Source organism: Podarcis raffonei, chromosome 6, assembly GCF_027172205.1.
Source record: "Podarcis raffonei isolate rPodRaf1 chromosome 6, rPodRaf1.pri, whole genome shotgun sequence".
NCBI classification, from domain to species: domain Eukaryota; kingdom Metazoa; phylum Chordata; class Lepidosauria; order Squamata; family Lacertidae; genus Podarcis; species Podarcis raffonei.
Genome location: NC_070607.1, coordinates 48,631,078 through 48,655,892, shown reverse-complemented (window position 1 = coordinate 48,655,892; position 24,815 = coordinate 48,631,078). Strand labels below are relative to the sequence as shown.

General features: G+C 40.8%; 1 protein-coding gene across 5 annotated transcripts in view; it reads right to left on the bottom strand.

Annotated features, from left to right (window-relative positions):
* TESK2 (testis associated actin remodelling kinase 2) overlaps positions 1-22,733 on the bottom strand; it is a 56,316-nt gene extending 33,583 nt beyond the window's left edge. The window contains exons 1-3 of one of the 5 annotated variants that reach the window (XM_053392615.1): positions 22,426-22,733; positions 12,068-12,375; positions 1,836-1,957 (exon numbers count right to left, since the gene is read on the bottom strand). In XM_053392615.1, the coding sequence (XP_053248590.1) occupies positions 1,836-1,957; positions 12,068-12,289 (344 nt within the window). In that variant the 5' untranslated portion in view covers positions 12,290-12,375; positions 22,426-22,733. Of the gene's footprint in view, positions 1-1,835; positions 1,958-12,067; positions 12,376-21,873; positions 21,924-22,425 lie in introns of those variants that run through there. The other 4 variants (XM_053392611.1, XM_053392612.1, XM_053392614.1 and 1 more) reach the window with 4 other exon arrangements.
* Between the last annotated feature and the right edge of the window lie 2,082 nt (positions 22,734-24,815).

Below are 24,815 nucleotides of genomic sequence, written 5' to 3'. Positions count from 1 at the left end.
TGAAAACGTGTTAGCACCAGCACTCCTTGTTGCCCTTCACTGCTGTTGTCCCACTAATTTTTGTGCATTTCCTATGCATACATACTTCCTCTTCTTGGAAAAAAAAGTCTTGTGTCCCCCACACCTTAAAAAAAAGCACCACTCCCAACAGAGCACACACCTATTTATTTATTTTTTATTTTCTTGCATTTCTATCCTCCCTTCTTCATGGAACTCAAGGTAGCATACATGTGGTTTCCAGGCAGTCACCTATCCAAGTATTTACACTCATACACATACCTATGCAACAACGTGCCAAGTGGGGAGGAGGAGAATCTTGAGGCAGGACTATACAAATATGTTTATGTAAGATGGAAATTTATATTTACCCATTCCCCTCTGTAGATGCCTCTGTCCATTTGCATTAACAAACAAACATGGAACTGGAAACCCCATGTTGGCTTCGATTCCACCCTAGCCTCACAATTTTTGAGAAGAGCTGTGGTTCAGTTATAAGGACCTGCATGCAGAAGGGCCCAGGCTGAAATCCTGAAGAGCTGCTATCAGGTCTGACTCAGCATTAAGGCAGTATCCTATGTTCCTAGTTCCCAAAAGTGCAGTGCTAAGCACTTGAGTAGCATTGCAGAGAGTCAGCCGTTGGAAATGAGGAAATTAGACAAGTTGCACTTCATTCATATGAACAGTTCTAGTTAACAGAAGTCACAAAGCTCAAAGTATACAGGTGCAATTGTAATCCCATTTTATAAACTCATTTGTACGAATATATTTTCCCCGTTTTCTCATTTAAATACAGGTTTAAATGGAACTGCATAAAATATTTCCTATGGAAATGATATGCTATAAGCAAGATAGATGTTTAGAGACTTCAGGAGCTTGTCACTATCAAAGCAGTTGTTTAATCATGCTAGAAAAAGAATACTGATTTAAAAGATGACAGTGGAGTCCTAATCATTTGCATGAGTATTTCTGGTCAAAATGCCAGTCAACACCACAACACATGTAGTAATATTATGTTTTGCAATGCTCTATTTTAGCAAAATACTTACACTGTACTGTAACAAATATTCCACAACAAGCACTACCTCAAATATCATTTCAGAGGGGTTTCATTTAAATTTACAACCACTTTGTAAAACTGCACACTGCTATGTCTCACCCACCTCAAAGTCTTTGAGCTCTGTTCAATGCTCAAATCACTACTTCACACAGGCACAATGCAAATTAAGATTTAAACAACTAATATTTGTAAAAATAAATTACATTCTTCGGTGGCATGCAATATAAATAAAAGTCTCCCTGCACAAGTTTAAACACCATTACCCATTTTAACATAAAGAATATAAGCCAATCCTCTTGTGCTCCCCTATGCAAAAGTGATTTATACATTTATAGTACATAAACTTGCAGACACATCTGCTCAATTTGCATTTTATCAACTGCAGATGACAGGGCAGCTGTATTCAGTTTTTACTCAGAGCAGTCCCACTGAAATTAATGGACCCATATTAGTTATGGTCATTAATTTCAAAATGTCTACTCTGAGTAAAAGTTAGTGGAATACAACACATAATATTTAATTAAGAATGCAGAAGGCCAGAAGAAAGCTAGTCAAAATTATTGTATAAGCTAATAGAAATGTATTTGGAATCAGGATGAGTCTGGGAATAAAGGGATAAACAAGAGTCTAACCACTGATCCAAAACTTAGCTCCGAAGTTTTGAGAGACAGTACCTGAATATTCAACTTTACCTCCACAAACATGAAGGATCATAAGAGATGGTACATGAAACTTGATTTGCATTCCCACATACAAACATACACCCCACCTTTCTTACTTTAATATGTTTGGATGTGAAAGTCTATTCATGAGCTGGACTTCTTTCAGCATATTTGCTCTGTTGCTGCTTAGTGTGTTCATCTTCAAAGCCATAACCTGATCAGATACTTTGTGCCGCACCTAAAAGACAACCCGCGAAAAAGAAGCTATGAGTCACACAGTGAAAATGAATGGAAACAGTAATGGGCCTAACACATCTCAATAAATTAAAATTACATTCTCTAATATGAAATGTGGCACAATAGTAGTTAATCACCTTCTACAGATATTTAAAAGCATTTCTAAAACTTCAGAGATGTGCTTATGTAACAATGGATTCCTTGCTGGTTCACTTTCAAGTAGACGATGTTAATTTATAGTAAAGCTGAGTAAGGGGAGTCAGGGGCGGAGGAAGGGGAGCAGGCTGTCCCGGGTGTCACCATTGGGGGGGGACAGGCGGCACTCACCGTGGGGCCTGCAGTGCACCCGAGCCACATATCTCTCCTGGGAGAGACGCAGTGGCTTGGGCGCACGCAGGCTCCGCGCTGCCCGAACAGTCCACCTGCTGTCTCCCCCCCCCCAGCTGCAGGGTGACTGAGTGGGAGGAGGCAGGCAGACTCCAGAGGCCCTGTGGCACCCCAGGTGCCCGAGCGGCTTCCTCCGCAGTTGAGGGGAGTATTGCCAACACCCTAAGACTCCACACAAATTGCCCTTTAAGTTAAGTTACCCTTCTCTATTCCAATTTTGCAAGTGGTCACAAGTGTTTAAGGCAGGTCCAAAGTTGGGGTTGCATCCAAGTAACTTTCACACAATGAAATTAGTGAACCTAAATTACCGGTAGTCGGACTTCCGGGTTAGCGCCATCGGCGAATGGCGGAGTTCCTCCAACCGGAGGAACTGGCTCCGTGGAAACTGGGTCTTCCCGCCGTGGCAAAGGTGGGGACCCGCTAGAAATCCCAGGTGGAGGAAGCCTGGGAACGTGGGGTTCGGCAGGGCACCAGGAGCGCCTCCCCTACTCGCGGGGAACCCCATTTTGGGGCTCTGGAGAGAAGTGGGGTGAGCAGCGTGGTGCTGCGAACTGATTGCTACTTTCACGGAGGGAAGCCGCATAGCCATTGCCGGAGAGCGCTGACTTTTTCCTGTGGACAATTGGACTCTAAACAAGTACCCGTGAGTAGAAACGGAAAATTGGATCAAGAAACACTCTAATTTGGCACCGAAGCGGGAAGGTTCAAAACAGGAAGTCCGCCTTCCGCTTTTTGTAAATAGACTGAAGCAAAAACCTTGTAAGCCAATAGCCTGGAAAGTTGTTTGTAAAGGTCGAAATTTCCTTCATTTATAACCACTAAAACCCCCTTGGAAGCAGGAGAAAAGGGGGGGGGAATTTGACTGTTCAAGCCTGCAGGAGAGGGAGCTTGTCAAATTGTTGCTGCAGTCTACTTGGGGACTTTACAGCTGCGAGATTAAGATCGTGGGATCAGTCTTTTGACCTTGAATAAAAATGTGTTGGAAGTTTTGGTGCTTGCTTTTTGTAAGACAAATGCTTTGCTGGAGCAGTTGCATGAGAAGATGGATTTGATGAATGAGAAGTTGGATTTGATGACTGTTGTAGCCAGTAAATGTGGACAAACAGGGAATACTGACACATAAATCATACAGGGACCAACTCAGGAAACTGGTTCGACTGGGCAAGTGCAAGGGCAGATGATAATGGAGGAGGTTGCGGTTGCACCTCAAGTAATACAAATGGAGAGATCCGAGGCCCTGCAGGAGCATAAGCCGCTGTTTTTGAAGATTGAATTTGGAGTGGGCCAGGGGGAGCCTGGAGTTGAGGAGGCTCTTAACTTTGGAGGGACTTTGAAATATGCTGTTAAATATTTTTTGGATTACATTGATGACTGTGGGGAGTGGGACTGTGGGGAATGGGCTGGTCTGATGAGGGGAGATGGAGATAATTATGGGCTGGAATCGCCCAGAGATCTACTCCTCAATGAGAAAGGAAAGAAATCAAGAAAGAGACCAACAAAAGACAAGGAAAAGTGCAAGTATAAACAAGAAGAAGAAGATCTGCAGAAGGGGCATGGAAGAGATTTAAGCGCCTCAGACATAAGATTACCAGGTTGATGGACTAGATGGAATGGACAGTAAGGACTGACATAACCCGAGACCAGGAAGAAGGGACGTTGGATGAAAATTGGAAGAAAGTCTGTAAAGAAAAATTTTTATTTTGGGAATTAGTGTAAAATTAATGAATATTAGGGGAAATGGTGGAATGAAACTGTCTGGCTTTAGTAGAAATGATATAAGGAGTTATGTATAAATAAGCATTAAGTTTTAAGTTTTAAGGTATTTTACGGTAAGATAAGGTTAAATAAAGTAAGGCAAATTGAATAACAGAATATGGTGAAAGATGGAAAGGATTTGCTGAGTTAATTAATAGGTTAGACTGTCAAGATAAATTATTCAATAAAAATTGAGAAAGATGGAAAGAATTTGCTGAAATAACTAATTAAGCTAGAACACAAAAAGGGAGGTGTGAGGAGGTCAAGGAAACAAGCAAATGAAAGATAAAGATATGTAATATGGGATTTGTATTTTTCTTTCTTTTTTTGTTGTTGTGTTGTTGTATTGGTTTTTATGTATTTTTTCTTCTTTTTTTCTTTTTTCTTCTCTTTTTTGTAATTTTGAAACTCTTAATAAATATCATTTTTTTAAAAAAATTACCGGTAGTCGTGCCCATTCATTTTGATGGTTCTAATTTGAGCTGCACTGACACTGGATAAAACCCTTAATCTTTAATTGCATGGAGGATGCTAGAAATGGTCTCTACATAATGAAGTTTTCACATCAGCACCATAACATGTAGCAAAAGCCATTACTTCATTCTTTTGCAGTTCTACAAATGAGGTCAGAAAAATTAGGGAAGTCAGAAAAACTTGGGGAAAGTTGTGTCCCTCTTTTCAGTTTCCCCCTATTTGTTTCTGCAAAATTGAGGGAGGGCAGAAAGCAATGGGGGGGATCAGGCCCCACAGCTCTGTCTTTTTCCCCAGGCTTTCACATCTCTATGCGATTCTTCCAAAAAGAATCACAGGTTGGCCAGTGCCACAGCAAAGAAAATAATCCACATGTATAATACCTTGTCTGACCCAACTGCACTAACTTCCAAGCAGTTTCTGGGCTCAATTCAAGGTGCTAGTTTTATCCTATAAAGTCTTATACTGCTCAGGACTTCATGCCTTACAGAATGAATTTTTCCATACGAGCCCAACTATGCCCTGAGAAGAGCGTCAAAGGCCTTTCTATGAGTGCCCTCTCCAGCAGTTGTCTGAAGTGTGGAGATGAGAGAATGCTTCTCATCTTCAAGATAATTTAGTGTTGTTATTTTTTTCATTTGCAGCAGTTCGTTGTGCCCTCTTCCCTCTTTGGGGGCTATTTGTGGTGGTTAGACTTACGTTAGGGGATAGAAGGATAGCTTTTATGGTTTGATTGCCTTTTATTGTGCTTTACTTTTAATTATTTTGTTTTTTATCTGTAGTATAGAGTATTTCACTACTATTTTTAGTCACTTTCAGACTCTTGAGCATAGCAACCAATAATAGTAAGTGGAAGAATTTCCAGTTTCTGTGACACACTGTAAATAACCCACAGACTTGAATCAATCCTGCAAAGTCCAAAGTTCTCATATCTGAGTTACCAAATTAAGTCATTTATAGGACTGAACAACAAAAATTGTCTGAGCAATAAAAGTAAAAAGTGCAACAATAAGCATATAGTAATCACCAAATAAGATAAAACCAAATCAAATCAAATTGGTTTTCAGCACTGCAATGCTGACCGTATAGAGTGAAAGGGAAGGCCTTCTCTGCATATTCTGTGTTATTGGCATTTACACTGAACAAGACCGTTCTAACCCACCCTGATTTATGTAGAGCCTTGAAAAACCTGCCCGATACCTATTCTTCTCTTGTGTCACGGGTACTTTAGATCCATAGCTGGTTGTTTTTTTCACAAGCAAACTGATTATAAACCAACTTGGAAACATTAATGTAATCAATTAACTAAACATTTGCTACTCTATTTCTGCAGTAAAATCCTTGATTGTTTCCATGGTGTGTACATACATTTATTTTGTCCTACTTTCAAATCTGGTCAAATATATTGTGCAGGTTTTTAAGTTCCTGTAGTTCCACACTATATTTCCCACTATACATAGCTTTGAGCCAGTGAAACACAATTTGTATATTGTCCTATATTAAAATCCGCATACCCAAGAAAAAAGTTAGCCTGCCAAATATTTTAGAAGGTTAATTTTTTAAAAGTAGGCTGAAGACATGCTTAACAGAAGATCAATTTTATGTGCATTTTCTTCTGCTGGAACTGAAGCTGCATTTATGTCAAGCCTTGCCCCCCCCCCCAAAAAAAAAATCTGAAGAGAAGATGGAGTGCAAGTCATTCATCAGTAGGCTACTGGCAACTAGTGCTGGAGTAGACTAATGAAAAGCACATGCATAACAGCAAAAGCATTATTTGTGAAATGACTTCTTGAGAAGAAATTACTACATTGCTACTGGGCTGCATGGAGAGTGGGGTGCTTTTAACTTTGTGATAAATGTAAATGCTTTCTATAGCATGTACAGAAAGGAGCATGCTTTTATATTAGAAATACATTTGTCAGTATTTGTTAAGACATATCACATATAAAATGCTGAATATAATCCCTATGTTCTGCAATCACGGGAAAAGGAATTTAAGTTATTGACTTCGGTTTAATCTGCACAGTGTTCACTTTCCCCTCAATGTTTCTGGGTTATTTCAACAAATAACAGCACTGTCAAATGAAATGCTGAGGAGAAAAAACAGCACACAGACTACCCTCACTCCTTCAAAAGTTCATCGATATATAAAATAGCTCCTGCCAAACATATCTGCAGAAACTAGAAAAAACAAATAAGCATTATATCAACAACTTTTTTTCTTTTTAGAAAACAGGAGAAAAATATTGGTCTCTAAAGCAGAAACCATTTATATGTTGGTTATTAAAAAAGGAAATTCAATTTACAATCATTTTAGTATATCTCATAGTTAAGCAATTTGAGAATTCTTGTTTATACTAGGTAATGAGATGAGCAAGGGAAGAATATTCACCTCCAATTTCGAACCCTTTCTTCTTAGTTATAAGCCAGACATACTGAAAGGATAAATATAAAAAAGACACCCCATCAGACTGACAGGTAAAGAAAGGATGCCAAGGAAACCCAAAGAAAACTGTCTTTGAGCTACTTTACACCTCTCCAGCTTAAAGAATACAAAAACTTCACAAGAGTTTTTCTTCACAAGAATTAAAAAGAGGAAAGTATTTGAGCTGTACAAACTAGTGGTAGGGGTAGCTGGTTACAAATGCCTATTGCTGTGCATTAAGTATTACAAGGCAATTGCAACTTACATGAGGGTTATGTTACCGGGGGTTGGGCATAAAGGCAAAATTGCACAAAGTCAGAATGAGCCTTGGAACAGCCCATACTGTACAAGATATGGCAAGGGAAAACCCTTCACAGAAACAGTTTTTAAACCTGCTTCTGAAGGTTGTAGACCTCTCAGGAAAAGGTTGGGCAACTTTGTACTGTACTAGCTTAGGGAGCTTCTTCTCACAAAACTTCGAATGCAGCTAGATAGAAATTATGTTGGACATTTTGTATACCAGGCTACTAAAATTTCTTCCTTTTTCACAGTATTAGCATACTGTATTTTGTTTCCACAAACTCTGCTGTGAAGCATGACACATAAATGAACTGATGCATTGAACTAGGAAACTTACAGGCTGCATTATTAGATAAGGAATTTCAATTGGAAGCCTGCTAAATATTTAATTTCATTTTCCAGTGGATTTTAAGTGGTAAAATAAGACATTTAACTGTAATTGATGGTACACAACATAAACATGCAATTATGGAGCCATTCCCCTCAGGGAATTCCCAAGATCAATGCTTATTAAAGTAATCTATCCTGGTGACCACAGTAAAGCATCTCTATTATGGTCACAAAAGCCACAATTAAGCACTTGCTCATTTTTTTACACGAAACTAAGTTGATTTAGAAGATTTACACTTAGACAAGTCAATAAGGATAAAAAATATAAAATGTTCCTTGAGTTACCAGTCATTTAAAGAATTGCTTTATTTGCTTTTAAATGTTTTTATGTTACTGGACCTGATGATTTATGAGAGGGAGGTATATAAATACTTTTATAACCAAAGATAAGCACATAACTTGCAAATCACACCAACAGAGGTTTCCACAGCAACAGAAGGGGAAATAACTTTCTTTTTAAAAATAAAAAATGCCTGAAAAGGAAAACAGAAAGCACACACACACCCCAAATAGTCCTCAGAAGATTGTCCCTTTTAGTTAGATTTAAGAGGAAAACTCTCCTCTTCAAATTCTGGAAACAATTCACATGAACTTGCACAAGCAAAAAGGAACAAACTGTGGCTGCAGGATGTTTACATCAGCAAACCTCATGTTCCAACTGTCAATGTAACCACCTCTTCTTCCCAATCTGTATTAGCAACTCTTATCCAAAACATAACATGCAAACAAATTACAGGACTACTCTGCTTTTCAGAATGTAAGCAAAATGTGGAGAATAGCAAACACAACAGATTCTACAATTATTAGGCAGAGTTCAAATAATAATTTTACCCTATTAAGCCTCACTGTATTCCAAATTTTCAAAATAGTGCCTTTTCTTCTTAAAATCACATTGTATAAGAAAACACTTGGCATTTTCCCAGTTGTTTTAAATTTGTACCACATTTCCTAAATAATACATGTACAATGTTCTTCACTTTGATTACAGCAACACACTTTTCTTTAAAGCAGTTACTAAAAAATGATACTTCTTTAAAGCAGTTAACTAAAAAAGGATGCTTCTGTCCTTGAGATGCATTTCCTGTAAATGGGAAACTGCAATGCAGCACCTTTCAACTACTGTATACCCAGGTGGGACAACCTCTATGGCCTTGAAAGATGCCTAAGATTTTATTTGCCTTTATATCATATTTTAAAAGTAACTTCCCAAGAGTAAAGTTAGAGAATCTCAGTCTAGCGCATAATACAAATCCTCAGTGTACTGATTCCCAAATGAAGTTGATTCCTTATAATATGTAAGGTGCATATTATGCTGTATGCCATGCAGTCATTCAGCAGTTGCTGCTTTGTCATTTATTTTAATTTGTTCTCGTATTTCTTCCCCCGCCTCGTCTTTAGCTATCTCAGTTATTAATTCAGTGTTCCCCCTCCCCCATTCTCATGCACAGAAGACCAAACTATGGTTCATGAAAATCTGAAAATCTACAAGTGCTTCCCAAAGTTAATCTAAACACACACACACACACACACACAAGCACATATATGACTGGACAAAAAATGTATAAAGTCTACCATTTCAGAGTAGACTACACTAAAATCCAAAACTAGGCTGCTCAAACAATGATTCTTCTCCATGAGCTGTCAGGTCAGAATACAGTAGGAAAATACATAATTAAAATATAAAAGAAAAGACCCAGTAAAGAAGATTTTAAAAGGAGAGGAAACTGCACCACTATTCAAACCCTCATAACATCTCCCACCACCCACAACAACTGGTTATGCCAGCTGCAACTGTTGAGAGTTCAGGTCGGACAACACGTGGAGGGCCACAAGTTATCTACCCCTGTTCTAGCAACTTTCCTCAATTATTTTGAGCAAGTAGGCAATGTTCAAATATGTTGTTTTTGTTCTTCAGTGGATTGGAATAGGTCATAAGTGGAAGTTCCTATTCAAATAGATGGTTTGACAGTTTTTTTAAAAGAAAATAAATAGCTCCAAGATGTAGAAGCAGCTCGGACCTTCATTAAACAATGAAAACTCTGAAGATAACGTGGTTCTCTTCTCAGATATTGGTAGCAATTCCTTTGACCAATGAAGTAAATGAAGTAAAACAAATGCAAAATGCAACAGCAGGGATCCAAAATGACACATACCGTATTCTTGAACTCAGGTGATTTTTCTCTTCCCATCCCCACCACCCTCAAAACCTTTCAGGACTGAAGGACACTCTGGAACACCAACTCACGTATAAGACATGAGCAGCTGCTGCTGAAAAGTAGCATTTTCTTTCCCCAACATGCACAAGTGTGCTTTTCCAGACACACAGGGAGGTGGGAATTTAGTGCTTAGGCCTGGCAAGTGTATGCAGTCATGTTTCTGTGTCATGAATTCCTACTATGGTTTGTTTTAATGAAAAAAGATATTGAAACAAAACCTGAAGGCAGAAGCAGCCTCCCATAGATGTATGTGTTGCTGGATAACATACTCAGCACAAACTGCACTTCCCAGATGGCCTACATTGTCATGGGTATGACCCAAAATATCCAGAATCAAAAACACATGGAAAAGCCTTGCTTGTTCTGAAGATTTCTGTTTTTCTTTGAAAAAGGAACTGGGCATATGGCAGCTCTCTTTAAGCTCAAGCATTAAAGGCTTTTGTTGTGGAAGCTAAAAGCTCCACAGTAAGTTCTCCCCACATACCCATATTATCTACACCTCATCAACTGCAGTTTGCTTTAAATATTATTGCCATTACTAAATGCAACAGGATAACTGGAGTACACAATAAATTCTATATATGGGCAAAATCCAGTTGAGGATTATTCTGTTTTCTCTGGAAGAAGCATAGCATCACAATTTTGTGCATAGTACACAAGCCTAGGCCAGGGTTTTAGTTTTATGAAGTAATTTTCACAATAGGTACATACTATGTAAAGCTTCAACACAAACTGGAATGCAATTAGAACAATATATTCAGACATTAAATATAGAATGTCTGCTGTAAATCAAAATTTGAATAGGTAAAATGGCCATGCAGAAAACTTGTTAAACTTCTTCACCTCATTTAACAGTGGACCATGTAGATAGAGAACTTAGCTTATGCCACTCCCACATCTGCTCTAAGTAATATGTATTGCTATGCCATTGGACAAGATAAGAAAAAGAGTGAGAGTGAGAAAGTGAGAGTTCAATGACATTAATGGGTTACTCATACCATAGACCAGGGGTCTGCAACCTTTAAGACAAAAAGAGCCACTTGGACCCGTTTCCGAAGAAAAAAAAACTGGGAGCCACAAAACCATTGCATGCGCACTGCTGCCCTCCGAGCTGACAGTGGGCGGGAAGGTGACATCGGGACGGTGCGTGATTAACGCACGCACTGCCCCCATGCGACGTCACAGCCAGTACAGCGCCCGCCACAGTGGGGAGTGTCGGGGCGCACAATGCGCCTCCTCCCCTCGCTAGTATCCGCCCCGGAGCCGCTGCAAAGGTGTAAAAGAGCCACATGCGGCTGCGGAGCCGCAGGTTGCCGACCCCTGCCATAGACCAAGGTCCTGCAGCCTCAATCCTTGTAATTAAAAAGTGGCAAGGGGCACACTTCAAATAATTCTTCTTACTGACCAGAGGCTAAAGGTGCATAAGAAACTAATCCAGTCAGTAAAAAGGGAAGATTGCAAGATTGGCTTATTTCCTCAGGCAGTCTTATCTCCTCAGACTTGTAATGTTTTGTCTATAAAATGTAATATGGTCAGAAAGTGCGGTTTTTGTCTTGCAACTTAAACTTGCAAAGGAAATTTGAATTGTCTGTCTCATGGAGTGGTCCAGTAATGAGATATTACTAAACCATTCTTTGAGGTAGGAAAAAGACTTGAAGATCATAATTCATTGGGCAAGATCTTATGCTTAGCTACCAATTCATTCTGATCCCAAGTAGTGAAGGAGAATATATGTTGTTCTTTTGGATTGCCAACGGATGAGGTTTTAATTTTAAAATCTTTTCTCCCTCCTGTTTTTACAGTTTCATGACGTTTTAATTTTTGGCCTGCAAGTTACCTTGCTTCAGTCTGAAAAATAGAGCTAGATATTTAAATAAAACATACACATTTCTGCAAGCTTTCCAACTTAAAAAATCTAAATGTATTCATGTATTTAGTATAGATATGTTACTCAGCTGCCAACCAGGTGTCTCATCTCACTGTACTTTAAGCTTTCCAGAAATACTCATAGATGTTAAATATTCCAAGGCATTTAAAGTCCCTGTTACTCAGTGATCTTAGGCAAAGCACAGTCAAAAGACCAACAGCAAGAGAATATTCATTCATAATTTGTTTAATTACTATATGAAAAATAGGGAAAGAGGAGAATTAAGGTCAGTCTACTCACCTTGAACACCTCAGAGAAGAAACCAGATCCTATTTTCTCACAAGAAAAGTCATCAAGTCGTGTAAGTCTTGAAAAGGCACTAATCAAGGCCTTGTATGAAGAAGTCCAAACTCTGCCCATCTGGGACGCGTTTCCATCGCCTCCGCCACCCCCATCAAAATCTTCAACGCGCTCCAAGCGTGGTGGAAATCCTGCTATTGAATTTCGCTTACTCCGATCCATCTTGCAAACAATATGGTTCCTTTAGGAAGAAGAGGAGCTTTCACATCCTAGGTGCTCAATTTGTTTTTCTTCTCTCTGGCCGTATACTAAAAATGAAGGAAAAAGAATTGAACCATTTTCTTGTCCCAAATCTATTGATAGAATGCTCAAGATGAAGCTATAAAAGTATAATTCTACTTGGGTGGATGTGAAGGGGAAAAGGTGCACAATGCTTGATCCCAGGTTTGCAATCAATCTGTGGTCAGAATTGACTCTAGGGGAGCAGAGAAGTTAGCTTCGCAAAACTTGGGGTACCTTTTCTTTTAGTCTCAAAAAATCAATAACATTAATATCGTGTTACAGAAAGGTAGCCGTGTTGGTCTGCCATAGTCAAAACAAAAAAAAATTTCCCCCCTTCCAGTAGCACCTTAAAGACCAACTAAGTTAGTTCTTGGTATGAGCTTTCGTGTGCATGCACACTTCTTCAGATGTATCAGGTGTATCTGAAGAAGTGTGCATGCACATGAAAGCTCATACCAAGAACTAACTTAGTTGGTCTTTAAGGTGCTACTGGAAGGGAAAAAAAAAATATTTTTTTGTATTAATATTGTGAACTACAGTCATACCTCGGGTTAAAGATGCTTCAGGTTGCGTCCCATGGCAACCCGGAAGTAACGGAACAGGTTTCGCCGCTTGCGCATGCACAGATGCTCAAAATGACGTCACGCGCATGCACAGAAGTGGTGAATCGCAACCCGTGCACACGTGGGTTGCGTTCTGCTCAGGTTGCGAATGGGGCTCCAGAACAGATCCCATTCGCAACCAGAGGTACCACTGTAATGGGATACTAAAGTGTTGCATATTTGCTTGCAAGGTTGAACACAAATGACTGCTGCCTTCTCTTGTCTTTTTGGCATCTGTTAAGGATGTTCCTCTTTCAACAAACCTTCTAAAATCTTTATACTAACTGCTATCTGTTTCAGTTCAAACTGGTTTTATGTGTTGTTATAATATATGCAATTGTTTTAAATGTTTATATGTGCAACTGTTTTATTATTCTCTAAGTCACTTTGACCTACAGGAAGAGATTCATAAGTGAAAGAAAATAATAATTTCTCCTTTCACACACAGTGTTTAATTGAATTTTTAAAATATAGTTTAACATTTTAAACTTCTAATTTCAGAATGTGCTAGATCCTTGCACCCCATTCCAGCTAGAGCACGATGAATAGTGAAGCAATCCTCCACACACATATCTCAGCATGGTGAGGATGCAGTCAGTCCAACATAAAAAAGGTAAAGGTAAAGGACCCCTGATGGTTAAGTACAGTCAAAGGCGATTATGGGGTGCAGCACTCATCTTGCTTCAGGCTGAGGGAGCCAGCGTTTGTCCACAGACAGCTTTCTGGGTCATGTGGCCAACATGACTAAACCGCATCTGGCACAACGGAACACTGTGATGGAAGCCAGAGTGCACGGAAACGCCATTTACCTTCCCATTGCAGTGGTACCTATTTATCTACTTGCACTGGTGTGTTTTTGAACTGCTAGGTTGGCAGAAGCTGGGACAGAGCAATGGGAGCTCACCCCATCATGCAGATTCAAACTGCCGACCTTCTGATCAGCAAGCCCAAGAGGCTCAGTGGTTTAGACCACAGTGCCACCTGCTCTCTGCAGCTGTGCCTGTGCTGTGCTGAGATCCCTGCTTGCCCCAGAGATTCAAGGGAGAGCTCTCTCAAGAGCCAGCAGCAATGTGTTGCACTACTGATCCGTAGTTGATATTTTCACCTGAAGTTTACAGTTGGGAGTTTTTTAGTTTAGAGAAAAGACGGGGGGCATAACAGAGGGGTGTAAAATTATACATGGAGTGGAGAAAATGGATAAGGAAAAGGTTTTCTTCCTCTCTCATAGTATTAGAATTTGGGGGCATCCAATGATTCTGGTTATTAGAAGAGTCAGTACAGACAAACGGAGCTATGGAATTTGTGATGGCCATGAATTTGGATGGCGTTGAAAAAGGATCAGACAAATTCATGGAAGATTGTTAGTATTTTTCAAGAGAGATTAAAGGGCACACAGGAACTTCAGGTTTGTGCAATTAAAATTAATTAAAGTCCTCTGAGTAGCACTACAGATCCACTTTAAAAACTCAGACTTTCTGCAGATTACTAAGTGATGAGGAAAACACATTGAAAAGTGTAAGATGAACAAATGATGACCAAGATATGTAAGCAGAATGAAATCTCATTGAGATAAAACTGCCCCATAAACAAATCAGAACAAGTGTTCAGTAAATACCAGGTATAGTCTATCTGCCACATAAGCTTTGTGCAAGCAAATTAGGGGGAATGCCAAACAAGCAGGTGGACTATAGGAGCCTTAAGGCCATTAATGGCTACTAGCCATGACTGCTATGTTCTATCCCCACTGTCATAGGCAGTACGCCTCTGAATAGCAGTTCCTGGGAATCACAAGCGGCCAGAATGCCGTGGCCCTCATGTTCTGCTTGTAGGCTTTTCTTAGGCATCTGGTAGGCCACTTTGGCCTGACCCAGTAGGACTTTTATTATGTTGTTACCTAGAAGAATTGTAGCAATTGACTCACAAGGCCACTCAACCACTAACCTAGCGGTCACTGCCATGATGCCCATGAAGGCCTTATCTGGTGCCCCAGAATTAAGAATGATCCTCAGATTCCCAGTTTTCATTTTAAATAGATTTTATAGCATTTTCAGAATAAGAGATATGAGGTAAATGCCCAGACACCATTATTTGCTTTTGTACCAAATCAGCCTGTTCAACCCTTTCCATGCTTTACTACCCCCACCGTATTTTTTGGTCACCTTGTACATTTCGCTGGTACTGGGGAATGCTCCCTGTTGTCAATAGAAATCAGCAGCAGCATTGTATTTGAGGGGGGAAATCAGTATTGTTTAATCTCCACAATCAGAATTTCTGGGGGTAAGGAGCAGCAATGACTATACCCGCCCGATTTTTGGGTTTTGCCATGCTCACCTGCCCCCATGGCAGCCAAGCAGTATAGAAATGAAAATGATGATGGTGATGATGGTGGTGGTGTGTTATGCCTCTCTTCCTTATGGTAGCCAGAGGTATCACAACAATCAATCAACATAAATATTGTTAAATCTTGTGATTGATGACCACAAGACTTTCTCAAAATTTAAGATGTGAATGCTGGTCTAAAAAAGTTAGTGCCCACTGTATTAATCTATTGGATTGCCTTGGTATGTCATTTATAGGTAGGTTATCTTGCTTCCACCTTTCTCTGTAAGGCAAGGGAAATTTTTCACCCACAAATTATCACTTTTTACAATGCTCTGAAGATGCGGTATCAGCATCTTCTACATCTTACCTTTTGTGAAGTATTTTAAATGCATAGCCTCTGTCAGTGATTAACTGCTTCTCCAAAAAGAAAACTCCTAGTTTTAGCTAGCACTATCATATTTCTCACTTCCCACAGATGGAATCAGTCCCAAGAGGTGACCTTCTTTACCCTGTACTATTCTGGTTCAGGCAGAGCCTGTCACTACATAGTGTACTAGTTTGGTGGAAATTAATTCACATTATAAAAGGACGTCTCACATTAGCAAAGCAAAGTCTAAACCCAATAAAGTGACCAGGCATCAACTTTCTGAATGGAGCCAGGGAGTCTCAAATTTATACTTCACACCAGACAGACTGGTATTTTTAATCTTGGAACGTAGTTGTGGTGCAAAAACAAACAAACAAAAAACCTCACACAGAATTCATTCCTTCAGTGCTTGTGCCAGTTAACATGTAGGGAACTTTCAACTACTATAACCAAATTAAAGAACACAGTTACAATTGCCCATCCTAATTCTCTAATCTGGACCTAGCTTGCCTCCCCAAGAAGATGCCCCCCCAAAAACTGAATTTCACATCTCTCTAGTGCAACTGAGGAAGGTGGAAGATGGATTAGTGTGTATACCATGAATTGCAGCTTGTGTCTTCCAAAAAGTGAGAGCATTACATGTTTCTCCCCAAACTACATGCACTATCCCCCTTATTCACTTCTACCTACCCAAAAGTTTTCATACTTGCTCAGGCCCTGCACCCATGACACCTAAATGTATCTTTTGTGTTCAGAGGCAGTATATACCAAATGCTACAGAAGAAGAGGGCTAACTGTGATACAGTACTCTCATGACCTACTTGAATTCCCAGAGACGTTTTATTGGTCACTGCTGGAAACAGGATGCTGAACTAGATGGAATACAAAGCAGTGGTGGGGCCTGAACCCCAAATTTGCTATTGCAACATTTTACGTAAGACAAGCAAATGTGTTTGACACAAGTGAATTGCCCAAGGCTATGAACAAAGTACTGTACAAGGCAAATGTAAGGTCTATGCTACAAACATTAAATTCCTCAAATCAATTTCCCTTTTAATTTACTCTTGAACACTTATTTCCTTCTGCTTTCTTTCAACCCATTTTTCTGTTACCACCTGCCTAACTCTCCTTATATGCAACCACTCTTCTCTTCCTACAACTGAAGAAAACAGGACAGCATAAAAGTCAAAGGGCATCAGTTGTCCAATCAACAGCTGTGCACCAGCATCCTGATCACCCTCCTGCCTCTACAATCACTACCTTCCACTGTATTTTAGTGGAGGCAGTCATGCACTACTCAGTGCAAGACAATAGGGGCCTGTAAATCCTTTTAGCATTCCTGTACATGCCCTGATAACTCAGAGGCTGTAATTATTTTAAAATATTTTTCCCCTTCAATTTGACAGATTTTAAAGTGAACATGTTTTCAGAAAGCTCCTCGCTAAATTTTATTTTATTTCAATTACGTGACTGCATATCAATTTCCAATAATTTTTAAAAATAATATTTTTGAATGCCAAACCTGCCAGCATATTGGATATACTGTAAAGTTGTAATTACCCAAATGTGAAACTCAATAGATGACTTACAGTCAGTTACAATTACAATCTCCCACTCTGCTTTGTAAGGTTATGGGATGAATGAAATAAAATAGTCCACATAAGCCACCCTGAGCACCCTTGAAGGAAGATAATGTACCAGGATAAAACAAATAAAACCAGGTGTTTATTTTTTTATTCCTCTTCAATCTTGTGTTCCTGTTCAGATATGCCTACAGTTACAGCATATACTAATAGAAGCTAGCCATGTGGTTTACTCCAGAAGGGAGAGAGCAGAAGTTCTCCAGAAACAGTTGTAGAGCACAGAAATACTTGGGAATGCCAGTTCTTAAATGGGAGGTGTATTTGTGTGTAACTTTCCTACCAAGATGCATGAAAAGAGCTGACATTTACAAAAGAGCATTCTAGACTTCAAAAAATATTTGATTGTGATCAAAGGACAAAGTAAGCCAACTTTTTATTTCCAGACCCCTGCAATAATCTGCCTTTGTTTTGTCTGGAGCTAATGGGAGGTGTAACCCCAAACACTTGGAGGGCAATAGCTAACACGGTAAACTATTGAACAGCTCAGTGGCCCATCTATCTCATTATCCTGACCTACACAAGATGCTTCAGGTAATTCCCATTCTGCCTGCCCAAAGTGCAGGCCAGCAGATATAATACCCCATGGATTTCCACCAGCTGTAACCTGTAGAAAACCCCATACTGGGTATTCCAGACAGGGAGAGATTGAACATGTCCAGAATTTTCTAGTTCCCAATCTAGGCCTGACAGCCACACCAGAGCAGGTTTTACCTGGTCCCCACCTTCCATTGCACACAGCAGGGGCAGCAGGGCTACGGTGGTTCCATTCCTCAATCACACCCTGCTGCTGCTCAGCCAGGGTTAGAATAGCTCTGTCAATTTTAAAAGGAATCCATGTCTGTAGGAGTATTACCAGCATAAGCAAATCTAAGGCAACAAAAGGATTCATTGCAGAACCAGAGGAAAGACAGACTTTCTGGAAAAATGAAAGTATGAGCAGAAGCCTAGCCCTGTGGGTAAGGAAATTGGACAGATAGTGCTTTGTTATTCATCCACACAAGGAACAGTCATTGTCAGCTTTTATTTTTCAATTTACAGGATATCAGAACCTAACAAAAGCCACAATGGAAGCATGACAAAGTCAGTGGACATAGCTTATTCAAAATATTTTTGTTCTCTTGAATTATGGCTTACAACAATGCAGACTTGGGCACCTACAGAACACTTACAGAAGTGCAAACATAGCAATTTAAACACAGGGTTGTATCCAATGTTGTCTGTGAATAAGCAAAGCAGACTTCTGCTCACACAACAATGACACTTCAGTCATTTGAAAAAAGAATAATAATAAAAAAGTGAACAGGCAACTTGTTTGATTATTGGTGAGCAATCTTATCTAGGTCATGATTTATAGAGGAAAGGTGCAATCTATATGCATTTACTTCACCACCATCTCTCTCCCCTGCACCTCCAAAGCTGCTCTGGAGGGTTGGGAAAGAAGAGGACATTGCGCAAGCCAAAGTCCACTTGCACAACATTGCATTCCATCCATGTGCTACAGCTGAAGACATTATTAATAAGGGTTCTACACTTCAGTCATTTGAAATAATAATAATAATAATAATAATAATAATAATAATAATAATAAAAAAAGTGAACAGGCAACTTGTTTGATCATTGGTGAGCAATCTTATCTAGGTCATGATTTATAGAGGAAAGGTGCAATCTATATGCATTTACGTCAGCATGTGTTCTGCTATCAAGATGCAAGTCCGCAAGAGCCTTTCCAGACTTATCCTTTCACTGACAAATAGTTGCGTGGCGAGTTCCCGCCCCCCACCAGGATAAATAAAGACACAAGACACCATAATTTAAGGTTAAATGGGCGAATTACGCCACAACTTTATTGAATTCAGGAATGAGAGGCATTGGCTTAGGCATTGGTCCTATCGACTATCCGGCTCCAGCCCATTTGCTGGAGACACGGGAAGGGTTAACACCATAGAAGGGGAGTCTCCTGCTGAGGCACGTCAACTAGGGGGTCACCGCTCGGGGTCGTACCTTTGGCCCACACCTCCATAGGCTTCGGACAGGGCCACGCCCCCCGGAGTTCTTTATCGGACCACCCTTCGTTCACTGGGGGGAGGTGATGGCGTTCCTCCCCCCCCCACATCCTCTTAATCCCTTCTTACCAATGCCTAACCACCACACGAGCAATCGCTCGCCGCCAATACTCTCATGCCTGAAACCAATCCCTTATCCCCTTTGCTATATCCATCAGCCAAATATCATTTCCAGCATCCGAGAGATGCACGCCATCAGCGAAATATCATTTCCCGCATCCAAAAGACAACACAACAACTCTCATGATGGAAATGCTCTACATACACCGTACCATTTTTTAAAAATTAGACTGATTAACTGGCTGAACCAGGCATAGGCAAACTTGGCCCTCCAGATGTTTTGGGACTACAACTCCCATCACCCCTAGCTAACAGGGCCAGTGGTCAGGGATGATGGGAGTTGTAGTCCCAAAACATCTGGAGGGCCAAGTTTGCCTATGCCTGGAACAATACTTACTGCTGTGATCATTTAACTTGTTTAATATTACAAACTTGGAAACACAAGCAAGCTACCTCCCTACATATTTTTTGTATTATGTATAATTTCCCCTATCTAGTATGCACTCTTTTTTAAAGGCAAAAGCAGTGAACAGGCAATCCCGCCAGAGCACAGCTTCCCTTATGTATCCTATGAGACATGACATTGCATTGCTGGTGCTGGACTGGGACTGGAATATAACATCAAAACTGTTTTCCTTTTTTTAAATCACCAGGAAATGCCCTAAGTTACACAAAGCAAGGCTTGGCTACAAATAAGGACCTCACAAGTGACCAGTCACAAGATACAGTTAGAGACCACATATCTCACCAATTACAAGAAACTGGTGACAGATAAGAGAATATGGCTGTTACCATTATGTCCTATGACTGTGTTAGACTAGATGTACTGAATCATATCCAGGGTCCAGGCCTTATGCTCTTAAATACGAGTGCATAGTCAGGATTGTTTAATACACATTAGTTATGCTTTAACTGTGAAGAGGTCCCATGTATATAGTCTCACTTTGTAAATTAAAAACATTTCAGTAGAACATAGATGCCTGAGAACAGTCGACTGCTGGTTTACATTATCAATCCTCTACACAAAGCTGTTTCTTTTCTAAAGCATCAATTTGCAAAACAGTATATAAAATGCAAAGTTCCTGTGCGCATATGCAAGTAGTAATTCCAGACAGAAACCAAAATGCCAACAGAGAATGGCCCATTGTCCCCTTCCTATTCTATTGTTATTGCAAATGTTTCCTTGGTGGGATTTTTTTATTTTACTCTTGCCACAACCTATCATATATATTAGGAAACAAACTCAAATAGCCAAGTTTTCATAGAAAACCAGAGTACAGATTCTTAGATTAGGAAAAATATTTATACAGTATCTACACTTTTGCAACCAATATTGTCCTTTAGAACGCCCGTCTACTATCATATTCCCTATAACTATTCTATTCATTTTCTCCACATCATACTTATTTTACATCACTATCATGCCATCATTTACTTGCCTTTTTCTAAACTAAAAAAGTCCCAAATAGTGTCATCTTTCATCATAAGGGAGTTGCTCTATCCCCTTTTCATGTAGTAGTTTGCCTCTAAATGGAAGTGAAGCAAACCACTATTATAAAAGAATGCTTAGATGAACAGTATACTCGCTCAGAAAAGTAATACATCTTACACTAAATATTGTAGAATATATATATATATATATATATATATATATATATTTAATATAGCCATTATTCTTTAATATGCATTTCTTTAAACTCAAGAGAAATGGCAGAAAAAATGTTATTGAAATGGTGAGACATGTGACACACACTTCATTTTCACTCTTTCACACCAAGAACAAACAATGAAAGTATCTATGATGCATACACTAATGTAAAAGGCCTTTGAATGCCTTATCTCAGGTTTTAAATTGCAAAAGTCTTATTTACTTTGTAGATCTACAAAGCAAGGTAGGGCTGGAATTCAAGTGCAATTCAAAAAAATGTTTTATTCAGAATTGCAGATACTGAATTCTATGTAGCTTTCTAACAAATAGAAAACTTCAACAACAAACTTTACAAAAACTATAGGAACAATGTCAAAGAAAAAGTGTGTCAACTTCAGAGGCAATTAATCAACAACCTAAATAAGTGACAAAAAGTATATAGTCCTACTCTACATACGACAGTTTATTATACCTTCCATTAAAAGCAAACCCATGTGCAACATAAACAAAGACAAAACGATAATTAAACCATCACAGTGAGCATTCAACTTTCCCATTCAAGTAAGAGCAGCCCTTTTCATGGAAACAACTACCCAGAAGCAACAGCAGCAGAGCTCTGGGATTAAGCAACGCTGGATATTTCCAATTGCATCTTTCAAAGCATCCCAGCAAAGACAAACCTTCTGAACCAAAATCAGTAAGATGATGAGATTAATTACTTCAAAAGTTCTGGGCATTAAATGGCATGGTGGAGGCTGGCAGAGAGAAAAAGAAAAAGGCAAGGAAGTAATCTCCCCCCTTCCCCTTCATCATCTTTACCTCACACCCTCAGCCAGGTGGCTAAACACTCCTCCATCTTTGACCAGTTCCTCCCATTGGGGACCAAAAGAAAGGCTTTGCATTACTTTTTAGGGCTTTTTTTTTTTTTTAGGGAAAGAAGAGAGAATGGGAGTTCTCCAAAGTGCTGTCAAACTACTAAAGAATCTCCTCGCCCTAGTGTTCCTGCCCTTGCACTTTTCCTTCACAACACTTCCACAAAATGCACAACTCGGGACAGCCCCCCAACCTTTCTCTACCTAAGAGGCCCCCAGCCTCGCTCCTCAGGCTCCCGCCTTCAGGAACTCACTCTGCGACAGTCATGTTCCTCAACATCACCACAAAGGGGGTGGGAAGGGGAAGGGGGGGCGTTTCCCACGCTCCTTCCGCGCCTCAGAACTCGCTGCCGTCGGGGGCCCCGTCCACTAATCCCATCCCCGCTTCCCGGCTCATTGTCACCCCCCCTCCACAGCCCCCCCCGCATCCCACGCGCGAACCAGCCTCTCTCTCCTCCGCCCCCACGAAGCGCTCGCCCCGGACCTCGCTCTTCTTTACCTGCCTCAGAGAGGAGGGGCGGTGGGCTCCGCGCACCCAGAAACGGCTCATATTCACCCGCTCCTTGGGAGGCGACCAAGACTCCAGCAGCGCTTCAGCCGGGGAAGGAGGTCTAACGCCCCGCCGTGAACGTCCGGGCGGGGCGAGGGGGCGCAGAGACAGGGCGACCCGAGACTCCTTCTTCCAGAGGGAACGGCAAGGCTGGGCCGCAGCGGCCTCGGGCCCTTCCCCACCCCCCCGCCCACCGTCCTCCGCAGCGCCGAGGAAATGAGACGGCGCACTTTCACACCAGTCCAGCGGCCGCTGCAGACCAACTGAGTCGCCTGTCTGGCTCGAAGCCACCACAAGACGGAGAAGGGCGGAGCTAACCTTCCTCCCCCTTCTATATCCGCCAATCCGCATGGACCAGAGTCTGATTGGCGGCTCACGCGGCTAATCATATCGAAGACTTAAGCACGGTCGAGGTGTGGGTCGCCTTTTGGTTAGCGAAAGAGCGCTTGAGTGACAGGCCAGCTTGACTCAAGCGCAACAACAGCTTCGGCCGAAGCCTGCGAAAGGGCGGGGAAGAGCGAACGGGGGGGGGGTGAGAAGGAGGAGAAGGCGGGTTGCTAGGGGAGCTTCAGAACTATTGGCCGTCAGTCGAAGGCGGATGATAAACAGGGCGTCAGGCCAATGAGAATGTGCTTACCAGAGACTGCAAAGCCTGGGAGCCAATTCTAAACTGTTTACCCGGGAGGAGGGATAATACAGCTGTCAACACGGGCTCAGACCTTAATTAGTGCTGAGAGACAGTGAAGAGTCATGAACTGCCTGGGCGCTGGACGGGGGTGGGATCAAGATTTGCTGAGTGGGCGTTTGGATATGCAGCAGCGTTTCTAGTAATAAAAACACACACGTGCACGCGTAATAATAATGGTTAATTTGTGTATTACTGTGTCATGAGATGCCCAAAATCTTCCTGACACAGCACATGTGGAAGGCGTTGAGGCATCGCTCCTGGTGTGTGCAAGTTGCCCAGGTCTCACTGCCATAAAACTGTGCGCTCAACACATAAACCTGGTAACCCTTCATCTTGGTATTGCCATAGTTGCCTTGCCCACATTCCCAGCATGTTTGCACTCCTGTCTCTGCAAGATCTACACTGGCTTGGTCATGTCCACAGAATGGAAAATGGCAGGATCCCCAAGGAAGTGCATTACAAAGATGTATGTAAATGTGAGAAGAAGGCTGGCAACATTAACTGTGCTGTGTGGTAATTCCCCGCAGATGACCCACAGTGCCTGGAGACAAGTCGTGTATCCACAGCAGTGATCAGTCAAGGAATGATCACTGGGAGGAGCACAGAAAGAAGAAACACCATGGTACAGCTGCATCAGCACAACCAGATGCCTTCATCTGCCCCACCTGCAACAAAACATGTCTCTCTCATATCAGTCTCTACAGCTGCATCAGCACTGTAACCCTCAAATGATCTGACTTCACCCCTGATGGTGCACTCTTCCACTGTCTCCTGAGACAGAAGGACGGCAACCAACTACAATGGTACCTCAGTTTACGAACTTAATCCGTTCTGGAAGTCTCTTATTGAACCGAAACCGTTCTTAAACCGAGGTGTGCTTTCCCTAATGAGGCCTTTGTTCTCACCTGCCAGCAACCTAACTTCCAAGGTGCACAACCTAGTGGATGTGGCACTAAGGAAAGGGATTTATAAGATTCATTCAGGGATTCACCTGAGTGAATATGCATAGGAGAAAACACTCCTTGAAGTAACCTGATCCTGGATCACTTAGGACTTTAGAAACCAGTATTTCTAATTATTTCCAGAAGAAGTAGAAACCAATGAAGATATTTTTACACTTCCCATATCACACCATGCCCCCCAGTGGCTAGTGATAGACAGTAATTAGAAAGTCACATTTTTAAACAGCTGCAACTTCCAAATAGTCATCAAGTACTGGCCCATGCAAAAGACATTACAATGGTTCAAATTTTAAGTTTGAACATCTCTTACTTTTGTCACAACCAAAAGTTATGACTGGTATATGCAGATAATTTAAGAAACTTATCATTTTTATTTATGTGTCCTATTAAAACAGCTAGGCTTCATGATGCACATATGTAATATGACTACCCTACACCTACAAAAGAAGAAGAAAACCTCATGCATCAATGTACCAACTATACCACTATGACTTTGAATCAATATTGGAGCAGTGGACTGCATAAATTCAGTTCCTGATCACTGAGTACCCTTAGGTAAGTCACTAACTCCAATCCTAATTTGCTTCTGACTGTAGCAGTGAGGATAAACAGAATAAGAACGGCAAAGCACTTTGTACTCTGGTGTTACAAAAATATCAATTACAGCTTTGAAACATGATAACTGCCCT